This window comes from Centruroides vittatus, unplaced genomic scaffold (assembly GCF_030686945.1).
Source record: "Centruroides vittatus isolate TY-2023 unplaced genomic scaffold, ASM3068694v2 contig_1176, whole genome shotgun sequence".
In the NCBI taxonomy this organism is placed as follows: Eukaryota; Metazoa; Arthropoda; class Arachnida; order Scorpiones; family Buthidae; genus Centruroides; species Centruroides vittatus.
Window position 1 is genome coordinate 172,016 of NW_027120754.1, and position 22,457 is coordinate 194,472.

Consider the following 22,457-nt stretch of genomic DNA (forward strand, 5'->3'; position numbering starts at 1 on the left):
TATTAAGCACTAAGTTACTCATTAAATAATTAGTTAACTCTAAATAATGAATTGCACCGTGGAATTTAAAAGAAAGGAAGTTATTGATACTTTAATTGTTTTTACAAAATTAAAATAATAATATTCTGAAGAGAAATTTATAGTCACTAAATTTTGCGGTTCACATCGCTGCAAATTCTTTTTCTGAGAAGAAGAAAAAGCTTTCCTGTAATGTTTGAAATGTCCCAAAAATTTTTTATTATCTTTACAATGAAATCTTGAGACGATAACGTAAACAAACTAAAAAATAATCCAGCAACGAGTTGCATAACTTTGCTAGCTGTTAAAAAATAACGTTCACTCTATATTTATAATTTTTATAAAATGGAAAAGAAGTAATTTTAAAGATAGTAATAGTAGTGTATTGCTAGTACGAATAACTTTTTCATTAAGTCCGATTCATCTCGAGATATGACTGATGAAACCCCTTTATCGCCTCACCCTTTCCACCTTTAACCACCAAAATTTAATCTTCTCACTCACAAGTTACCATGCCAAATTTCGCTCCGAAATTTGGCATGGTAATAGACGCCAGTACATACACACATAACATATCTATATTCTATATACTATTCATATAGTATATAGAATAGACCAAGAACAAACAACTCTAATCTGGTCAATATGACTTTGCTTATATAGTGACACATTTTCGGATGTCACCTTACTCATGGTATACCCCTTTTCTCTTATTTCTAAAATATGACTGGTTTCGGGATTAAAAAATTTGACTACGAGTAGCAGATTAAGAAATTTTTAGGGCTCTAGATTACTACATTTGGACCAATTTTTACTTTTTGGTCTACTTTAAAAATATTTTTAACTACATTTCGAGGAATTCGGCTTTAGTTAATTGAAACTTACCTGGAAACGTATCAGGTTCTCGCCGGATATGTACAGTTTAGTTGTAGTTTAGTTATATTACTAGCAGATAAGCCCGGCGTTGCTCGGGCGAAAAGTAACGATAGCGAAGATTAAGATTATTAGGTACAGTACATTATAGCCAAAATTACTCGTTTTCACAAAATGAAAGAATTAGGTTTCCCTGTTTCCAAGACTAATTAGAGAATTTTTAGATGGGTCTAAAAATATGTTCGATTTCCCCAAAATGCAAAAAAACCTCATATGCTCCTGTAAACCTTGCACACCGCTTTCTCTTAACACTTCCATTGTTACTCAACACTTCTATTGTTAACACTTTCATTATAAAGGATACATTTCTTTCATCCCCACGTGGTACCCTAACTAATGTGGTACCTTACTAAAACGCAGTTAAAAATTTAAAAAAATGCATCTAACATAGTACAGTAGAAGCTGAGTTCTTTAGAATAAGCCTTAATCCTTTCCCTCTCCCCCGCGGGGGTAATTTCGAAAAATCCCTTCTTAGTGTGCGTTTTCGTGACGTACCCTAACTGTGTAACAAATTTCAACTTTCAATTCCTAACCGTTTGGGCTCTGCGCTTATTATTATTATTATCAACCCATCTCGACTAGATTTCTGACTTGTCATATTTTGTATTTTGTTTATTTGTTTGAACGAATGAAAATGGTTATTGTCATTTGGTCTTTAATAAACTAAACTAAAAATGTAATAACGAGTGAGCACATTTTTAAAATCAGATGATAAAAATTAGGTAATAAATATTTTATATTTATCTTTCTATTTTTCTTCTAGGTTTACTGGGATTTATAAAACATGGCTGTTATTCAAGTGAAGATATTGTAGGCAAAACAACAATGGCATGTTACAGAAATCATTTAGGAAAGATTCTAGCGTTCCCAATTGTTAAAGCAACTATTATTATTCTTTTTCTTCTGTATCTCGCTGGAGGAATCTATGCCTCTAAATATGTACAGCCATCGACAGGTATCGATAAGGCATTTAACGACAATTCTTATATGATAAACTTCCTTCGTGATGAAAATACATTCTATTCGCAATATCGAGATAGAATCCAGATAATTGTTACCTCGTCATTGGACTACTCCAATCCAAACATCCAGAATGATCTAGAGAAATTAACTATAGAACTGGAAAATTCTCCTCACATGGCCGGAAGTAATTTCACGGAATCGTGGCTGAGACTATATCTGAAATTCATTAAAAATCCACAGTTTTGGATATCTCTCAGAGGATACAATTTGAGTCGACCCGAAGACTTCACCGATGCTTTACGAATGATATTTCTAAAATTCAAGTGGGCCAAACGCTTTAACAAGGATATAGTCTTTAGTGAAGATGGTACTAAAATATTAGCATCCAGATTTTTTATTCAAACAAAACTGGTTGATGATTCGATGAAAGCAAATGAAATATTTATCAATCTGTGGAATATAATAGATAAATGTAATCTTCCGGTAGAATGTTACAATTTTCGATATATTTTCTTTGATTCTATCCTCGAGGTAGTTCCCATAACCATTCAATCAATAGTGGTTAGTTCTTGTTTGGTAATTTTGATATTTATCATTTTCATACCAAATGTGTTTTGTGCATTTTGTATTGCATTGACAATAGCTTGTATTCAGGTAATAGCTATAGGATACATGTCTATGTGGGGTGTTAATTTGATTCCTATCGTAATGATTTTATTGATAGTGATCACTGGATTTTGTACGGATTATGCAGCTCATATAGCATACGCATATGCAAAAAGTAAAAGAAAGAATCCGAATGAAAAACTGCGTGATTGTTTGGATAGTGCTGGTCACGCGATAGTGCAAAGTTGTGTTTCATCACTTTTCGCCGTCGTTGTTTTAATCGGAGCTCCGTACGAATGCTTGAAAGATGTGTTTAAAGTATGTTTTATATTTTTTATTTCTTCTATAGTTCAAGGGTTATTTATTCTTCCAGTTATGTTGTCATTATGGGACAATTTTCTGTTATTATTATGTAAAAGTGATGAAAGACTGCGTTCGGACCAGGAGTTTTCGTATATTCCGAATACGAATGGAGAGTTGTTAAATTAAAGAAATTGTGTGAAAATTGTAAAATCTCTGAAATGTAAAACCTTAGCACTGTGAAGTGTTACAAATCGATAGACGTAAGCCAAGACGTAGAAAGCCAAGTTGACAATATAAGCATTAACTGCGTATATGAAAAAATGTTGGTTAATATTCTTATTAGTTTTATAAAAGTATTTTATTTTCTCTGATCATCGATTATTTTTCATTAAAATTTACTCAAAATAGATATCATCATCATTAACCCTGGGCTCATTTCCCGTTGGTGTCTGACGTCTTTTCCGCTATTTTCTTCCATTTCTCTCTATCCATTGCCTAGTTATTCAATTCCTGTATATTCTCTCCGCACCACTTCTTCACGTCATCAATCCATTCTGTATATGGTCCGCCTCTTTTGTTGGATCCATCCATAATACCATAGATTAGAGTCTTAGTTTTTCTGTTTTCCTTTCTTCTTGTGATGTGTCCAAACGGATGAAGTATCTTTTTCCTTCTTCATTAAGCAGATGTAATGTTTTTTCTAGTTCTTCACTTTTTTCAATGATAACTATGTCATCACAAATTTCAAGTTATTGAATTTTACCCCGTTAACTGATGTTTCCTGCATCTCTTCTGTCATCTTATTCATGACTCTTTCTAAGAGACTTATGAAGGTAGTTGGGGATATAGAATCTCTCTGTCTAGTGTCTCTTTTTGGTTCGAACCTATTTCCTAGCATCCCACGCAATTTCACAACTGCTTCTTCATTATAATTAATATAACTTAGCAGGTTTATTAGTTTATGATCCACTCTACAAGATTTTAACACTGCCAAGGTGGCTTGTTGGTCTATGCTGTCAAATGCCTTCTGAAAGTCCAAAAGCAGAAATCGATGTTTTTCTGATTTCTTCTTGCCTTTTCAAGTAATAGCCGTAATGTTAGTATCTGCCGCGTTGTACTTCTGTCTTTCCTGAAACCTGCCCGTTCGTTCTTCCATCAAACTACTTAGTCTTTCTTTTAAGATCATCATCAGAATTTTTCCTATGTAGCTTGTTAGGGAAATCGTTCAATAATTTTTGCACTCTAACATGCTGCTTTTTTATGTATTGTCACTAATACTGATTTTTCCCATTCTTTAAAAATCTTTTCTTGTTTTCATACCTCGTTGCACATTTTGTATATCTCGTCAATTAAGCTTACTCCTTCATGCGTAATCATTTCTCCTGTGATTTTGTCATCTCCGGGACTCTGATTGTCTTTTTACCGCTTTACTGCCCTTTCAGCTTCCTCCCTCATGATATCATTTTCATTTTAAACACTTGGTGGCGATATCTTTCTTAATTCATCTACTAGATTTTCTAATATATCTATATTTAACGTTTCCTTGTATAGTTCAGAGCAATAATTTGTCCATCTCTGTGGGACTTTCACCCTGTCCTCTAAAACCTCTCCTTTCTCATCTTTGATTGCCATTTGCTTTGGTTTCCAATTCAGGTTGACATTTCTGATCATCTTATATACTTCTCTAGTTTTACATTCTCCATTATATTTTTTCTGTTCCTACACTGATCCTACTCTGAGCCGTTTTGCTTTATCCGTCCTAATTGCTTTTTCCACTTCATTGCACTTTATGTTATACTGTTTTTCCAACTCTTCAGAAATGTCTCTTCTAAGCCTAAGAGCTCTTTTTACTTGGACAAGCTTTAGGGTTTCTAGTATGATTCATTTCTTTTTGATTTTTTCCTCTTCTGGTAGGGTCTGCTCAGTTCTTCCCTTATTTGCCTTTGTTATTTCTTTCACTCTTGTGTCTAGCTCTTCCATCTTGTTTAGGGTTTTTATTATCTTCTCAAATATATTTCTATTTATGCTCCCTATTTTCTCATCTTTTAGCTTTGAAATGCCTCTTTTCTTTTTGAAATGTGCATTCATTTTCCTCTTCACTTTTATCTTCATGTTTGTAATGGCTAAGCTGTGATCAGAATCTATGTCGACTCCCTGGTTCGATACTATTCGACACTATCATCTTCTGTGGATCAAAATCATATCAATCATGTTTCTTGTTGTTCCGTCATTTGATCTGCATGTCCATTTTCTACACTTTTTTTTGCTGGAATTTGGTGTTACATATAATTAAATATTGTTGTATGACAAATTCAAACAGTCTTTCTCCTTATTCATTCCGCGCTGCATATCCATACCCATTACTCTTTCCCAACCTTCATTATTATTTCCAGTCTTAGCATTCCAGTCATCTCCAATGATGATCACATCTCTCCGCGGTGTTTTCTCTATTATCATGCTTAGATCTTTACAGAAAAGTTCAATCTCCTCTTCACTGCTATCTGAGGTAGGTGCAAATACCTGGATTACTGATATATTAAATGGCTTTGCTTCAAACCTTGCCATCATCAATCTTGCACTAGCTGGATTGTATGCTAACAATGATGCTTGTATTCTTTTACTAAGCAGAAATCCAACACCAGCTTCGTGCCTTGTATCATTTCCCTACCAGATGACTTCACCGCCATTCAGTTCTCCCGATGCTGTCCAACGCATCTCTTCTAAGCCTAATATGTCGCATTCATATCTCTATTTTTTGAAATTTTCACAAATAGAAAAAACTTTACTAAAGGTTGCTGGAAACTGCATACAACAACAATAAAAATGCTTTGAATTGAATTGAAATTTTAAAAAAAATGAACTTAAAAGGTAATTTTCGTGATTTAAATGAAACGCAATACAAAATATTATTGTAAATTTTTATAATAAGTTTTTAAAAAGCAAAGATGGTCAATATTCCGATCACTCGATTTCTCGAGTATTCTTGATTTGTCTACCTTGACTGCTTTAATAGCGGTATCGAGCTTATAGCCCGATAATTCGGCAGTTCGTTTGGCTTTAATAATCAGGTTTATGAAGAAAAATTTCATACTTGCAGACTTCGTACTCGTTTCTATCCTTTCCCAATTTGTTGTCCTCAGTTAAAGTCTTTTAGTTGTTACATATATATTAAAAAAACTCTTTTTGCAGTTGTTTTTTTTGGAATATCCATATCCATATCCATTATATGGATGTATCGATTCTATACTGACTGCCAGCCGTGTTTAGTAAAACTGTTATTTTAATTATTTATTATGCTTTTAAAGGTATAATCAGATAATAAAGTATTTACTTTTTGTCAAATGCAAGTATTAGAACATGAAAACTAACGCACACTTTCTTAATTTTAATTTTTAATTCTTTGTTTGTCTGAATATCAATCTTGTTGCCTTTATTCTGACATTTATTATTACATTAACGTAAATTGTTATATCCTACAGTATTATTTAATATAACTTTTAATTAATTAATGTAATTTAATGTCAATTATTAATATAAACTAGATATTTATGTAAATATTTTAAAATTCTTCTTTACATGAAACTGTGTCAATCTTCTTATTTAATTATTTCTCCCAATGAAGTGTAATATATCAATAAATGACAGGTTTTCTTTACATCTGTTTAATTCTCCTTTTTCATTTGCCGAGATAATTTATTTTAGAATTATACCCGTTGTTGTGGAATTTTTCTTTGTCCTTTTAAAGGAACGTAAGGCATACATTCGTGGACCTCGGGGGGGAGTACAAAGTCGAAAATGTGCCATACAATATTGGACTAGAAAGTGTTAAAACAAATTTTGGCTGACGTTTCAGATCCTGGTTGAGGCCTCACATATGGTTACAACACTTCTGAATATATTATTTTCACAAAAAATTTTTTGATATTTTTCAAAAATACCCTTAATGTACGGAAAAGAGACATACATATTGATTTCTTGCTTTTTCTTTACGTGATATCTGTTCTCTAAATATTTATCGTACCAGTTCTTTAACAATCTTCTTGGGTAACCGTTTAACAAGTACTTCGTTTAATTTCCTCTTCAACTTTTATTAAATCTAGTTGTTCTAGAAAGAATCTTACGTATTTCCATCAGATAAATAATCCTTTTTTGGCTAATTGGCAATAAGATTTAAAGTGTATAACTTTATTTGCATTACAAGGTGTACTAATGCTATTATCAAAGAAACGGAGAAATAGACATTGTAGCATCTGCGATGCTGATTATGCTAGCGATGTCGAAGACAGAAAATCATATTCTGGTTACTGTTTTAACATAGGAAATAACCTTGTGAGCTGGTCAAGCTGTAAACAAACCATTGTCAGTCTTTCAACGTGCAAAGCGGAATATGTTGCAATTACCGAGGCTAGCAAGGAAGCAATCTGGATCAAATCGCTATTAAGAGAAGTTCTATCGAGCGAACTTAAAGCAAACACGATTTGTATATTTTCTGATAATCAAGCAGCAATATGTTTGGCTAATGGCGAAGGCTCTCACAAAAGGGCAAAACATATTGACGTAAAATTACATTTTGTAAAGGACCTTGTCAGTGAAGGAAAAATTAACCTAAGACACATTTCAACTGAAAGCATGTCTGCGGATATATTGACAAAGATACTCGGTCCTAATAAACACGAGAAATGTTGTAAACTATTGGGTCTTAATATTTGCTAATATTAATATGTTAACCGTTGTTATTGAATGACCTTTTGGCCAAGCAACAGCCAAGCGGGGGGAGGGTTTGTTAGGTATGTGGCTGCCACGTGCCAAAAGTTTATCTCCTGAAAGATAGAATATGATATACGATGCCACTGTTTATTTTTTCTCGTTGCCTATGACCCTTTGAATTCTTGCTATTTTTTAACGTCTAGTGTGTCTGTAGTTTTTTGTCGAATAAAGACGTGTAGAAGTTTTGTCTGTCTCCTATTTACATCCTTGCTGGCTCAGTTTATCCAACTTCACCAACAAATAAATTACAAATCCAGTATATGTTTTTACGTTCATTTTTACGCTAGTAAAGTCTCTGCCTCAGACGCACTTGTATAATTTGAGCAATGATAATTATCTGTTAGTTAAATTTATTTATTTATCAGGAGAAAATATCAGATACAGCTGTATTCACAGAGATGCAATAATTAATGGGTTTGTATCATTTCGTCACATCAGAATAGGAAACTTATTTATACAGCACATCCTTCAAATTCCTTAGAAAATTGTAATGCTTGATTGTAAAGCACAAATTAAAGTGCAAAATTAGAAACGACATGAAAAATAAAAATAATAAAAGTGTTATCTGTTTAATTTTTTTTAAATAGGCGGGTTTAATAGAAAATACGAAGTATGAAAATTAAATAATTGTGAGAAATCTGGGGGTTAAGACGTGAGACCTAACCCGTTCTCCGACGTCAGGAGGAAGAGTCTCGCTCGTAGTGTCAGTGGATGGCGTGAATTTAGGTGAATGGGAGGGTTAGCGAGGTCGTCGATAAGGTGTGGGCAATACACGAGTTACTGCAATCATTAAAATAAACTTAGCATATTTAATCTAAACAGGAAAAGAGATTACAGACGCACTGTAACAAAGTTACATTGTAAGGTAACGTAACATTAACAGAAGTTCCGTTTACTCGAGGCAAAACGGATATTGCTCACAGGTAACTATTTGACCTTTCGGTTAACCTTTTCTCGGGGAGAACATTAGAATCTTTGATTACTTAAATATTTAATGATTACTTTAAACATTTAATTAACGTAGATCAAAACAAAAGTGGAAATGAAAAAGGAGTCGAAATCTCACACCATCACTTTTCCAAAAATCGCACTATTTTTGAGAGTAGAGTGCGATTTTTATAACTTCGAAGAATTGGACACATTTAAACGCGTTATGCGGGAGCGAATTTTTTTGACTAAAGCAAAAATACGGGACCTCTCAAAATACGCCTTTTTGTGAGGGATAGTTTCTGGGAAGATAACATCGGTTTACCTGCGGTAATTTCCTTTGCGAACTTTCTCTCTCTAAGTTATGTTAATATAAAATAAAAATAACAGATTTAAAATATAATAGATTAAGCAGATAAAGGTAAAGAATTCTTTGAGTAGGTGGTCGCGTACAGTATTGCTACTTTTTCATCAGAGTGTGGCGTTACCACTTATCCAAGGCACGTTACCCTTTACGGCCTGTTACACAATAGGTAGAGAATACAAATCGACGTTTGCTGCGTTAGATAATTTACTGTTGAGTAATCAGTGACTAGTGGTCGACTTTCAAGGTTGAAAATAGTTCAAAGTCCGTCAACTGGATAGTTGGTTGGTTCATCTCACGTTGTCTTCGCTTGTTGCGAGTAGAATTGTTCCAAGAAATTCTTCGGATAATCGTGATTCTGTTCTGTCACTTCGATTGATTCACGTCGCGGGTCCATTCCGAAGTTGGAAACGAGCTTGTCCGATTTGAGGTAAGTAGGTGAAAGTCGAGTGAGATGGGGTTGTAGTTGACCGTTGATACACATATCGTCGAGTCGAAGATCGACTATAGATTAAAAGTTATTCTCCTGGTAGAGGATTTGTAGATACGTTGTAAACGAGGGTTTCCGTGAAAGGTTTCGTTGGCACGGTTGGTTGCTTTATGGTCTAAATGTTACTTTAATTTCACAATTCATAATTAGCAAAGTTAATAACCCCAACCTGTTTCTTAGTGTTTCTCCTCGGTTTTGCCGGGGAACGTTGCAATAGTTATACAAATTAACAAAAAGGTTTTATACTCTCGTACTAGTCGTTGAGCAATCGCGGTTTAAATTGTAGATCGCATGTCGAAATGGGAGGTAAAGATAATTCCCGGTAAATATCCTACGCATGCATTTGGTAAAGTTATTATCCCCGTATTATTTAATTTGCTAATCGATTAGCCAGTAAAGACCACATATGTGCCATTGGAAAGGAAACGGTGATGGAAGACAATATGCCCTTAGTATTAAAAGAAGTCCTATACGTTTCAAGGCTGGATGGACACCTCCTCTAGGTAAACAAATTGGTTGAAGATGACTACACAATACTTCTTGATTAAACAGAAGGAAAAATCATTTCCAAGAACAATGAACAAATAGCCAAAGTAACCCGAAATAATGTTTATATATATATATATATATATATATATATATTATTATTCTAGAGACTGATGAACAAAATTTCGCTAAACAAGTCACCACTAATGAGCTCGAAAGGAACGAAAATTTTCTATGGCATAGGAAACTGGGACACGTAAATAAAACATGCCTCGACGTAATGAAAACAGAAAACTTGCTTAGAGGACTCGACTACAAAAAGACAAAAACAATCCAATACGAAATATGCTTACAAGCCAAACACACTATAAAACCCTTCAAGGAAACTAAGGGTAATAAGACGAAACACCGTCTGGAACTAATCCATATAGATCTCGTAGGACCGATGCCTGCCGTATCGCTCACTGGCGATAGATACATGATGACGATCGTAGACGACTATAGCCGAAAAATATTCTCAAATTTCCTGATGTCAAAGGATGAAGCCGCCGATATGCTAGAACTCTTCATAAAAACAATGCAAAACAAAGCAAACAACAAAATAAAGCGCATCAGAACAAACAACGAGACTTAATTCGTAAACCGAGACTTCATTCGTATATGCAACGAGCATGGAATACAACATCAATTAACGTCAACATACTCGCCGCAAAGCAACGGGATCACCGAAAGGGCCAATAAAACAATTCTCGAAGGGACAAGGACTACTCACCGAAAGTCAACTACCAAAAATCTTTTGGGCCGAAGCCGCACGAACGGCAACGCATCTAAAGAACTGCACACCCACAAAACTAGAAAAGAATGCATCCCCCAGGAACTATTCTCTGGAAATAAACCCTCAGCATCACATTTACGAGATATTTGAATGTCTAGCATACGCGTGGACTCCAAGGGTAAAACGGAATAAACATGAGCCGAAATCGAGACCAGTTATATTTGTAGGATACTCGAGGATCAGACGAGCCTTCAGAGTATACGACCCAGAAACAAATAAAGTGGAGGAAACAGAGACATTAAGTTCATCGAATATCGATCAGGGTTGACAAATTTGTTTTTTTTTTTTTAATAAAACAATAATACACGTTTTATTTGGAAACCTTTGTTTTCTTTTGTTCTAAAACAGTTTTATATTACGTTATAAAATACTGTTTTAAAACAATTTTTTAAATTTTAAAAAAAATGTTTTATTACATAAATTTAGTAAATAAACTTTTTCTGACTTGTGAGCTAAATATGAACGTGGGGATGGGAAATTTTTTCACTTTCATGGGCCATAAAAGCACGTGACACGCCGACTTTTATCACTAAGAGATTTCTTGACCACATGCCAGGACTGTTAGCAATACAGCTAATGTATTGTAATATTACTTGGATAGTAAAAGACATTATTATTATCGTTGTTACTTGTTAAGTAAAAAATGAGTGCAGGAAGAAGGCTTGATAATATCTGGAACCAGTACAAACTAATTTCCGGAAATCCAGGAAAACCGGCATATAGGGTGCAAAGAAAAATATGTAGGAAAGAAATAGCTGGATTAGTCGCTGGTATGAAAAAACGTATAGAAGATAACCACCTACAGGATGATATACAGAAATTGCAAAAGCTGGGTGAGTATTTTGAACTATTATAAGTTTTAATTTTTTCTATAGCTTGCTATAAAGTTTTACCTGGGTCATGACTCAATTTGTACCTATATAGATATTCTTAAGTTCTTCGCCCGAGTAACATAGTTCTGCCCTCTCGGGCAGTTTACATAGCGTTACGAAAAAAGGTCCTTTTCCAAAAATCTATGGGCTAGTACATATACATCGTTATTTATGACCTATGAAAATTTTATTAATTACTTTTGCCGCGAAAGTTTTTTATAACGTTTTATTAAGTAGCATATTAATTGCTTCATCGTTTTTTATGAGAGTTTTTTTAAATCAAATTAATTAATCGTTCTAAACTTTTATAGGACCGTTTTGACTTCGATAAAAGTTTTAAAAAATACTATTGGATGATTTTTATGACATCAGCAGGTGATTTTTTGTTTTTTTATTCACTAGAATTTTTTATATATACCTTTTTTCAGTTTCTTCCCTATTTTAATAGCATAAAAATCGGAAATTTTGTGTTATACTGTCAACTGGTTTGTAAACAATGTAGACTGCACGTGTGAATTTTCTCGCTCTGTCAAATGAAAGAATAACAATCCCTGCAGCTATATTTATCAAATAAAAGCATTTTTGGTTACTGTATCTTAAATTTTTCATATAGTTTTTCTATAAAAACACGTTTTTTTAGGGTATTTATTCCCCGGCAATTGTTTCGGCTGTCAGATTTGCTTTTACATGGAAATAATTATTTAATATAAAAAAATCAATAGATAAAAAATTTTTCGAGCGCAAATTAATTAGGCCTCGGAATCTAAAGTCAATAGTATACATTTATATATTGTAATCATTGTGAACTGAACATACAGAAGTGTGTAAATTATTAGACTCATGCATAAAGTATATTACTTTTGGTTCTTATCCTAAAATGTATCATTTTATATTGCACTTGTCCGACTTGAGTCTAATAATTTTCACACGTCTGTATGCAGTAGTAATTTTAAAAACATACACCTAATTAGTAATTAATTTATTGTTTCTATATTTATTATTTAGATTAGCAGGAGTCAGAAAATCAGGAGCCTCAGTCTGAGACAAGTGGGAAGCGCTCTGCCACCACTTCTGGCTTCACTAGTGGCGCTGGCACTGCATCCCAAAGCAAAGTAAAATTGGAACGCATTGATTCGTTTATTGTGAAAACGTCAACTAATCAAAAAATGCAATTGGATCTCCAATGCGCAAAATTTATATATGCCACCAATTCAGCCTTTACTCAGTGTAGAACACCCCAAATTTATAAAATTTTGTCAGATGTTGCAACCCGGATATGACCCTCCACACAGAAAGGAAATTGGGGGACCTTTGCTGGACACTGTACACAATTCCATTGAGAATGAATCAGCTGATGAGTTAAAGGATATTACAGTCTGTATGGCTATTGATGGGTGGAATAATATCCATAATGAATCAGTGTTTCGTGTGTTTGATCCTAATAGAGCAGTTCATTTGATTGACTCAATTGATACAGGCACAGAAAGGCACACATCAAACAACTTAGAAATTATTGCAACTGCAGCAATAAAAAAATGCAATCAAAAGTATGGCTGTAAAGTGAGAAGCCTGGTAAGTGACAATGCAAGCAATATGAAAAAAATAAAAGAAACATTAGCAATGAGAGAAAATTTAGATATTGTCACTCATGGATGCTCTGCTCATATTTTAAACTTACTGGCTCAAGATATCAACATTAAAGAGGTTAAAGTTTTCATTCACCTAAACAACACTACTGAGCGTTATACATTTCTGAAAATAAGAAATTCTTCAAGCTGAAGAAGCCACTGTTGTCAATCCTGTTTTTGTTTTGTACATGCAAATCTTGAAAATGCCATTTCATAAAGAAACATTTAAAAATGCTGTATTTTATATTAAATAAAACATTCTGTACATTCTTGAGTCTTATACTGAAGTTTTTCTGATTTATTTTTATATTTTACTACTCGTAGATCCCAGTGTTTTATTTCCCCCCCAAAAAACCATGTTTTAAATGTTTTAAAACATTTGTTTTAAAAAAAAATGTTTTTAAATCCAATGCCTATGTTTTAAAATACATGTTTTAAAACATTTTTTTAAAATCATGCCAACTCTGATATCGATTAGAAAGAAAACTTTTAAACAGGTCAGACGGGAGAAACTAATAGAGAAAAACAAACAAATTCCTGGATGGGAATAGATCTAGGCGATATGGACAAGAACAGCGATCCCATACCCGTAGATACAGAAAGAAGTAGGGATGACGATATGCCCAATCGACGAAACCTACACAAATGAAGAACTCAACATTAACCAAAGTGAGGACACCAACATTCAAATACCTAGAAGATCACAAAGAATCAGAGATCAAATTCAACAAGGAATCAGACCTAACTACGACGAAAATTTCTCTGATACAGACAGATGGAGTGATACGGATGTAGTAAATATGACACAAGATTTCACACCAAATACCTCGAAAGAAGCAATCACTTGTCGAGAACATAAATCGTGGTGGAAAGCTATGAAAGATGAATATTAATCACTGATAGCACACACAGTATGGGACCTAGAAGACAGACAACCAAACACTAATGTTATAAAATCAAAATGGGTATACAAAAACAAAATGAATCCGGAAGGATCTATAAATATGAAAAAGGCCCGACTGGTAGCCTTGGGATGTTCCCAAAATATGGAATAAATTACAAGGAAACATTTTCACCTGTAATGAAATTGGAAACGCTAAAAATTTTATTAGTAATGGCAACAGAAAAGAATTGGAAAATAAGCCAATACGACGTTAAAACAGCCTACCTACACAGCAATTTGGACGAATGCATATACTGTATATGGAACAACCGATGGGATTCATTAAAGAAGGAGACGAATCGAAAATATGCAAACTATTGATATATCGATCTATCTACGGCTTAAAACAGGCTGGAAGAGCATGGTTTAAGACGATTACCGATCACCTGTGCCAAAACGAGTTCGAACAATTAACAGCCGATCCATGCTCATTTAAATACCAACTAGATGGAAACGTTCTATACTTAGGATATAATAACAATATCCTGGAATAAGCAAATCGAACACGAAGCTATGGCAAAAATTGCGAAATATTTCGACTTAGTTAATCTGAGAAACCCTAAATGCATTTTAGGAATCGAAATAACGAAATTCGAAGATGGAGTAAAACTGACGCAACAGAGACAAATAAAAGACTCGAGATGAGGGGAGGGTGTAAGGAGAGTGTTGATGAGTACTGACACAGGGGAAGGGGAGGTCATCCGAGTGTTTATGCATACAAAATTAAGTTCCTTTTTCAATGCGTATTATTTTTACGTTATTTCATACAAAGATAATCCTAAAGTTCTACATTTTATGTAATTTATTACATTCAAAATTTAAAGAAAAAAAACACCTTTCCAGTTTTTTTGGCACAAAAAGCCTAAGAATAAGAGCATTTTAACAGTATTGTTAGACATATATAATTCACCATTGTAGCCTTTATGCGTGTAAAATACTTTATTTTTGTTGAAATTTTGGCATTCTAATTTTGTAACTGTGTTTTTTATATACACATTTCTTAGAAATAAACATATCTTTATCGATATTTTAATAATTTTTAAAAATTTTATCGATTTAAATTTATTATACGTAAATTAAGTTTATTTATAAAATGTTAATATTTTAAACTGTTTTAATATTTAGGTGTAAATTTAAACAACAAGATTTGAAATAGAAAAAATATATAACTGAATTTTTTTTTATTTACAATGATTACGTCAGTTGTACAGAAAGTAGAATACCAGAAGACCTTCATCCACTTTCCAGCCTCGGGGGAAAGGTGGCGAGACGTCTTTGAACACAAACAACCCCTACGTCATCTGCTGTCGTGGAGGAAATTCGTTACCTGTCAATTATATTTTCTTGAATTTGATTGGCAGATTGGAAAAAAATTATGTGACAATACAGAAATATTTTTTCTTTACTAGACGTAACTGTTAAAGAATAAACATTTAAGATGTAATTCAGTCTCACAAGTGAAATATCGAGTCTGAGATTTAATTTAGAATGTTGTATGTAAAATATCGAGTCAAATATTTAATACAGAGTCTACTTGTCATCAGGAATGACGTCACCAAAAATGTTACTTATATGTTTATAGCCTGTATTGGCCTTGGTAGAGATGGCGATGTGTTAACAAAACAGGTTACGTTCAGTCGATACGCAAAATAGTAAATTTTTTTAGATATTATTGCGAAGCTTTTAGTTTTTTTTATTTAAATATTCATGGATATCGCTTAAAATCTTTCGTTTTATTGTTTTGCATATAAACATTATTTGAAAACAAGGAAAGACGGAATTATTATAAAATAATGAAATAAAATAAAATACAGGAAGAAAAAACTCCCTCCTGGCTGGTTGTTATGGTGCGTGCTAACCATTGTTCGTATAAAATAACCTGCTATCCGGTTGTTTGACTACTTTAGGAAAACGCTGTAAGCAATTTTAAATTCTCTTTTTATGTACTGTACGAGCATGGGTACAATTTTAAAGTAATGCGTATTTGCTGCTTAACGTAAACGAGTGAAAGTTTCCAGCATATATTAAAAGAAGGTGAGTAAATAATGCCTTTTTAGTTTACTTTCCCGGTTTTATTGTATATAAGAGAAGGAAAGTATGGAAGAGTGACATACTTAAGAATTTTACAACTTTAGACTCGTGACCTTGAAATGTAGAGGAATGGAGAAAAATTCACTGGGTTTTTCTCTATGTACGAATGTTTGTGTGTGTTCGGGCACAATTTTGTTTACTCTCTTCGAAGCTTAATAACTTCTGTGTTCTCGAAAATTTCTACAACTTTACAGGGAGGTTCGTGTATTAGAGGGATTGATGCTATTAAATTTTGGAGGTTAAAGGTAGGGGGATCATGTATCATATTTCCAATAGAGTTGGACTCTTTGCTGGATTTTATACAGTTTGATTTAATCCAATGCCATTCAAAACCATAACAATAGAAAGTCATATATTTTATCTACTAATATAAGCATCAATAAAGTAATTTTTTAAATTAATAATAAATTTATAGTTTCAATTTAATTAGTTACAAAACTAATAAAATATTTTTGTATATATAGTAAAACGTCGTTCAGTGGTAATGTCGTTTAGAAGCCTATGTGGCTGACTTTGAAATTTCCCAATAAAAGTTTATTAAAAGCGCTTTGTTCAGGCAGTTTAAGATTAGTTTTCTGACATCCTTTATGCACTGTATGCACATAAAATATACCTTTATTTACACTTCAAATTATATTTATCTCTACAGTTTAGTAAGAAGAAACAGAATTGTATATTTGTTCCATACACATAATTGAATATGGAGTGTGACAAAGAGAAATTTTACATACTTCATCGATGTTTATCTTTAAGTTTTCGTTATCTTGGACGGCTGATTGGACGTCATCCATTGTATTTTGTAATAATCCCATTTGTGTTCACTGCTCTGTCCGCTTTGGGTTTATTGAGACTACAAGTTATTAAAGATACGGAATATTTAGTTGTTTCAACGAAAGGAAAAACTTTCAAAGCTAGAACAGAAATAGAGAAGTTTTTTCCGGAAAATGCTACAGACTTTGATTTTACACGAACGACAAGACTTGAAGGAATGAATTTTATTATAGCGACGTGTAAAGATGGAGGAACAATGATGCGTGACTACGTATTTGATGAATTACAGATGCTAAACGAAAAGATTCTTGACATAAAAATACAATGGAAAGGACGAAACATAACGTATTCCGATATCTGTATGAAATCGGAAGGGGTGTGTTACCAAAATAATTTATTATCTTTAAAATCTAAATTTGAAGATGTCAGAAGAAAAAAGCTGCAAATTAAGTAAGTATTAATTTCTATATGTTTATATTTTATTGTTCGACTCTTACTGTAATAAATTGCCATCATTTTCTTATAATTTGTAATAATAGTATTGTTCTAAAGTAATTATATAATTCTAAATAATATCGAACTATATAAATAAGAATATAAAAATAGATGAATAGTGAAGATAAACAAAGTTAGTAATAATAAATTGTAAAAATCGACAGACATTTTCAATTATTCACTTGCTCTGGTTACGTGACTGGGATCATATTTTGATAAATCATAGAGTATAAATTATTTTAGTTTTACATATTTCAGGCTTTTAATTAAAAAACGCTATTAGATGCATTATTTTTTCCTCTTTACTCCGTGAATAAATTTTTTCACGAAATGGGAAAATGAGAGAGCACGCCATATTTAATCTTGTCTATCCGATCCCAACGATCCTACCCTCCGCTCGGATTAGTTTGATCGTGATCCAGTTGATCCTAGATGGCGTTTGTATAAGCAAATAGAGATTGATCGGATCGCAGTAGTTCCTTTGTATACGCGATTTGAACGATCGAAGTAGTATTGGATCAGTTTAATTTCTCACTCATATTTATCAATATATAATGACGAAATATTTAAACATAAATAAATTGGCAAAACGCACAACACGTCGACGCACGCCCTAATGCAAGACTGAAAGTGTTTTGACCTCTTGCGCGTAACAACACAGTAGTGATCAGGATTTTGGAAGTCCGCTATTGTAGGAAGTAATGTGTGTCCGAAAACGTAGAGCGAGCTACCGCGCTTTGTGGTGTATGAGCGTTCTGCATGGAAGCAAATTTTTTCATTATCGACAAAAATATTTTTAAAAGTTGTATTTTTTAAAAAATGTGTGAAATAGCGAATTGTGCGAAAATGGAGGGCAGCCTGTGTTTATTTTGAAATCAGTATACAGTGGGTGATCGATTAACGAACATAATCTGTTCCAAGACTTTGTTCGCTATCCGAATTGTTCGTTAACCGATTATCGATTTTCCGTTTTTATGGAAATTTGATTAATTCGTTCTGGAGACCTCAAAAATAAAAAATATATACTTTCTTACTGCGTTTATTTATATGTAATAATAAAAATACATATATACACAGTCTTGCATTTTTATTAGATGTTTTTTGTTTGCGCGGTTAAAGAATCTGTCCAATGTTGATTGCTTTTCTCTCTTCAGGATTTTTCTGAAGTAATTAATAGCATTGTAATCGTAAGAGATCCCCGAAGCCTATTAACCTCAACCTGGTTTGGATGCCATTTTAAGACCGTTGTTTTGACATCCTCTCACTTCTTCAAAAGATATTTAATAGCAGATATCAACATTAATTCTCTTTTTCAGAAGAAAAATATCTCGCCGAGTTTCTTGGTGTTCTTCATTCGAGAGTTCTTGGCGTTCTTCTGTCGTCAGATCCGTTTCGGGTTCGGGTTTCGGGTGAGCTCTTCAATGTTCTTTATTTCTCAGATGTGATTTTTGTTACTCCTTTAGCTGCTTGAGTCTTCTTGATTATACTGTATCTTTCTTAGATAAGATTGAACTGCGGACTTGTATAAGCCATACTGCCCAGCAACATCAGACATCTTCTGCCTATTCTCTAACTTTGCTATTATACTCTCGCCTTTCGAAAATAAAAACCCACGCAAAACTTAACGAGTGCCCGCCCGACAGTCTCGCGAATAGTATAAAATTTTTTTTTTTCTGTCAGAAAAATAAAAGGCTAGAATTACGAGGGAGAATTTCAAAGTTCGGAGGAAAACTGTCCAATTAGTATGTACCGGGTTGAGAGTCGATGTCAATGTCTCCCGCGCTCCGAAAAGTTTCGAATTGTTGCCCGAAGACAAGGGAAGACCAATCGGTATTCATTATTTTACGTCGCTTCTTCTTGTGTTTGTTCTGAGTTGTTCGTTGTCCGAACATAAAAATCTTTCGCGAAAGTGTTCGTTATCCGATTTGTTCGTTACCCGAACTGTTCGTTGACCGATCACCCACTGCAGTCTGCCTATTGAAAGAATCGACTTGAGAGCAACGTCACGCGTGATGTCACTCCAGTTAAACCAATCAGCACATTTCCTAATGATGTCGGCACTTTTAGCTTAATATATCAGGCAATTTGTGAATTTTGTTTTATTTTCTTTCATCAGAGGACAGAACAATTTTTCCGTTAATTATGTATTTTTTTATAGCATGCATTAACTGTAAAGAATCAATGAATTTAATAAATACTATAGCGAACTTCCTGGTATTCCAATGTCAGAACGGGAAGCTTTCATGACACCGTTTATAATAGTGGAGACATGTACAACAAATGAGGAAAAAACTGGAAGTAACTTACCACAACTAAGCGATCAATGGCCGATTCTCATTAGTTAATATTCAAGTTCATTCTCTTCGTAGACATACTGTAGTATCTGAATTATTCTCGAGTGTTATGCTGGTCAATGTGAAAAATTTCTCTTTGATAGAGAAAGTAATGCAATGAAATTTATGTGAAAAGTCGCAAATAGTTCTAATTATTCTCAATAATAAACTAAGTACGTATTTCTAACGTAAGACTTCTTACAATATTTAGTATACTGTATTGTAATTATATTTTTCACAGATATCCGATGGAGATAAATTCATCGAACATTAATGTAGATGCTATCAATTTAGGAGGGGTCTCAACTGACGAAAACAGTTTTATAACAGATTTTCAAGCATTTCGTTTAATGTATTTCGTCGATTATCATAATTCCGACAAACAGGAAATTACGCAAAAATGGGAAGAAGAATTTTTGAAAACAGTTTCTCAAATTTTTTTTGTTCACATCCGCGTATCAAAAATGAGTGGAATTAGTGTCGATAACGAAGTTAATACTATATTTGTAAATATTGTATGGCATGTTATTATTAGTGGAACGTGTATGATAACATTTGCAAGTGTAACTTGTCTGACGAAGGACTGGGTGACAAGTAAACCGCTGATTGGTGCTTCCGGTTGTATTTCATCTTCGTTTGCCGTGGTAACTGCCTACGGGTTCTTATCTCTCTGTGGTATGAAATATAATGACATGTCTGTAATTGTTCTATTTATTGTTGTAGGTTAGTATACAAAATATATTTATTTTTCGAAGCTCGAATGTAATTCTAATTAACAATTGGTTGAATATATTCTACAGGTATCGGACTGGATGACTCATTTGTTTTGCTAGCTGCTTGGAGAAAAACCAATCCCAAAGATTCTGTTGAAAAGAGAATGAGTATTACGTATTCCGAGGCTACCGTATCGATTACCATAACATCTTTGACTAACATTGCGTGTTCGTTAATTGCGTTAACTACTCCTTTTAAAATTCTCCATATTGTTGGAAGTTATCTGGCTTTGAGTATTTTCATAGATTACGTCTATCAGGTTACATTCTTCGGCGGATGTCTTGCACTGGATGGTTATAGAGAAGCAAAGAATTTGCATGCCATACTCTTCGTTCCTGTTAAGCTGGATGAACGACCATCAGGTAACATAACATTTAATTATTAAGACAATCATTAAGTAATTAATGAACATATAAATAAAGAACGGCATCGTACTTTAACTACATTTTAATAATCGAAGTAAAATTGTTTCTAATCACTTTTAGAAATGTTTGGATGTATAAAGTCAATTCATCCATTTGATGATTTTGTGTTTAAAAGAAATTACTTTGATAATTTATTAATAATCTAAATAACAGTATTCCAAATATAAATTGATAATCATAGAACTAACTAAAATTTCTGATTAGATCTTGGTGTATGTTAATTTTAATTTTCAGCAGAGAGAAAATCTTTCCTATAGGCCTAATATTCGAAATGAAAGCAAAACGCTTTCATTATCTTCTCTTCAATGAAAACTTAAGACAACAGGTATAGCACGCCGCAAAATACAGATATTAAGTTTATAAATACTGTAGTGGTATTCATCTGTCGATATTCATTTCTCGCTACAGTGTTAATAATATATAAGCAATATTCGATATTGTCACTAATGTAATAAATTCCGTATATCATAAAACATTATCGTGTCACTCTATTGCATAGAATAGTTAAGTTTTCAAAAACTGATGCTTTTGTTTTAATAATCACACAAAAGTATTTACTTTCACCTAACACAATGAATCACGGAATATAATGAAAACACGCCTCTCGTAAAATAAAACACAGCATTAAACGTAAACTAAATGAAAATGCTTCACGAGTGTTTAGGAATAAGTAAATTAACTTTGAATATTTTAAAATTTTATATTATTATTAGAGTTGATAACTACTTGCTTTCATTAGTAATTAGCAAATATGTCTGACATTTCCCGGCCATAGAGTAAGAAGAATAAACGATAAAATGAAAACTATATTTTAAGGTTGTTTATTTAGCTTACCATTGTTATGTTTATCACGAAAGATCGAGATCAATTGGAAAGAGTGGTGTGTCCAGATATCATGAAAGTCTATATTTTTCTCGGGTCATAGAGAATAAATAGGAAAAATTTGGTGCAGATCGCATAGGTTTAAGAGTTACTAATTTAAGCTGCGCTAAACTAAAAATACAACATTTAATAATCATATTTTTAAAATCAATAATAAAAAATAGCTGATAAATATTTTAGATTTATTTTTTTAAAATATTTCTAATAGGTTTTCTGGGATTTATAAAGTATGGCTGTTATTCAAGCAAAGATATTGATGGCAAAACAACAATGGCATGTTACAGAAATCATTTAGGAAAGATTCTAGCGTTCCCAATTGTAAAAGCAACTATTATTATTCTTTCTTTCTTGTATTCTCGCTGGAGGAATCTATTTTACGAAATATCTACTGCCAACGACAGGTATCGATAAGGCATTTAACGACAATTCTTACGTGATAAACTTCCTTCATGATGAAAATACATTTTATTCGCAATATCGAGATAGAATCCAGATAATCGTTACTTCATCATTGGATTACTCCAATCCAAACATCCAGAATAATATAGAGA

The 22,457-nt window shown here is 33.1% G+C and overlaps 1 protein-coding gene across 1 annotated transcript in view; it reads left to right on the top strand.

Annotated features, from left to right (window-relative positions):
• The window catches only part of LOC136982974 (patched domain-containing protein 3-like), a 67,387-nt gene that overhangs the window by 3,040 nt on the left and 41,890 nt on the right, over positions 1-22,457 (top strand). The window contains exon 3 of the mRNA XM_067279557.1: positions 20,626-20,961. Within this exon, the coding sequence (XP_067135658.1) occupies positions 20,626-20,961 (336 nt within the window). The remainder of the gene's footprint in view (positions 1-20,625; positions 20,962-22,457) is intronic.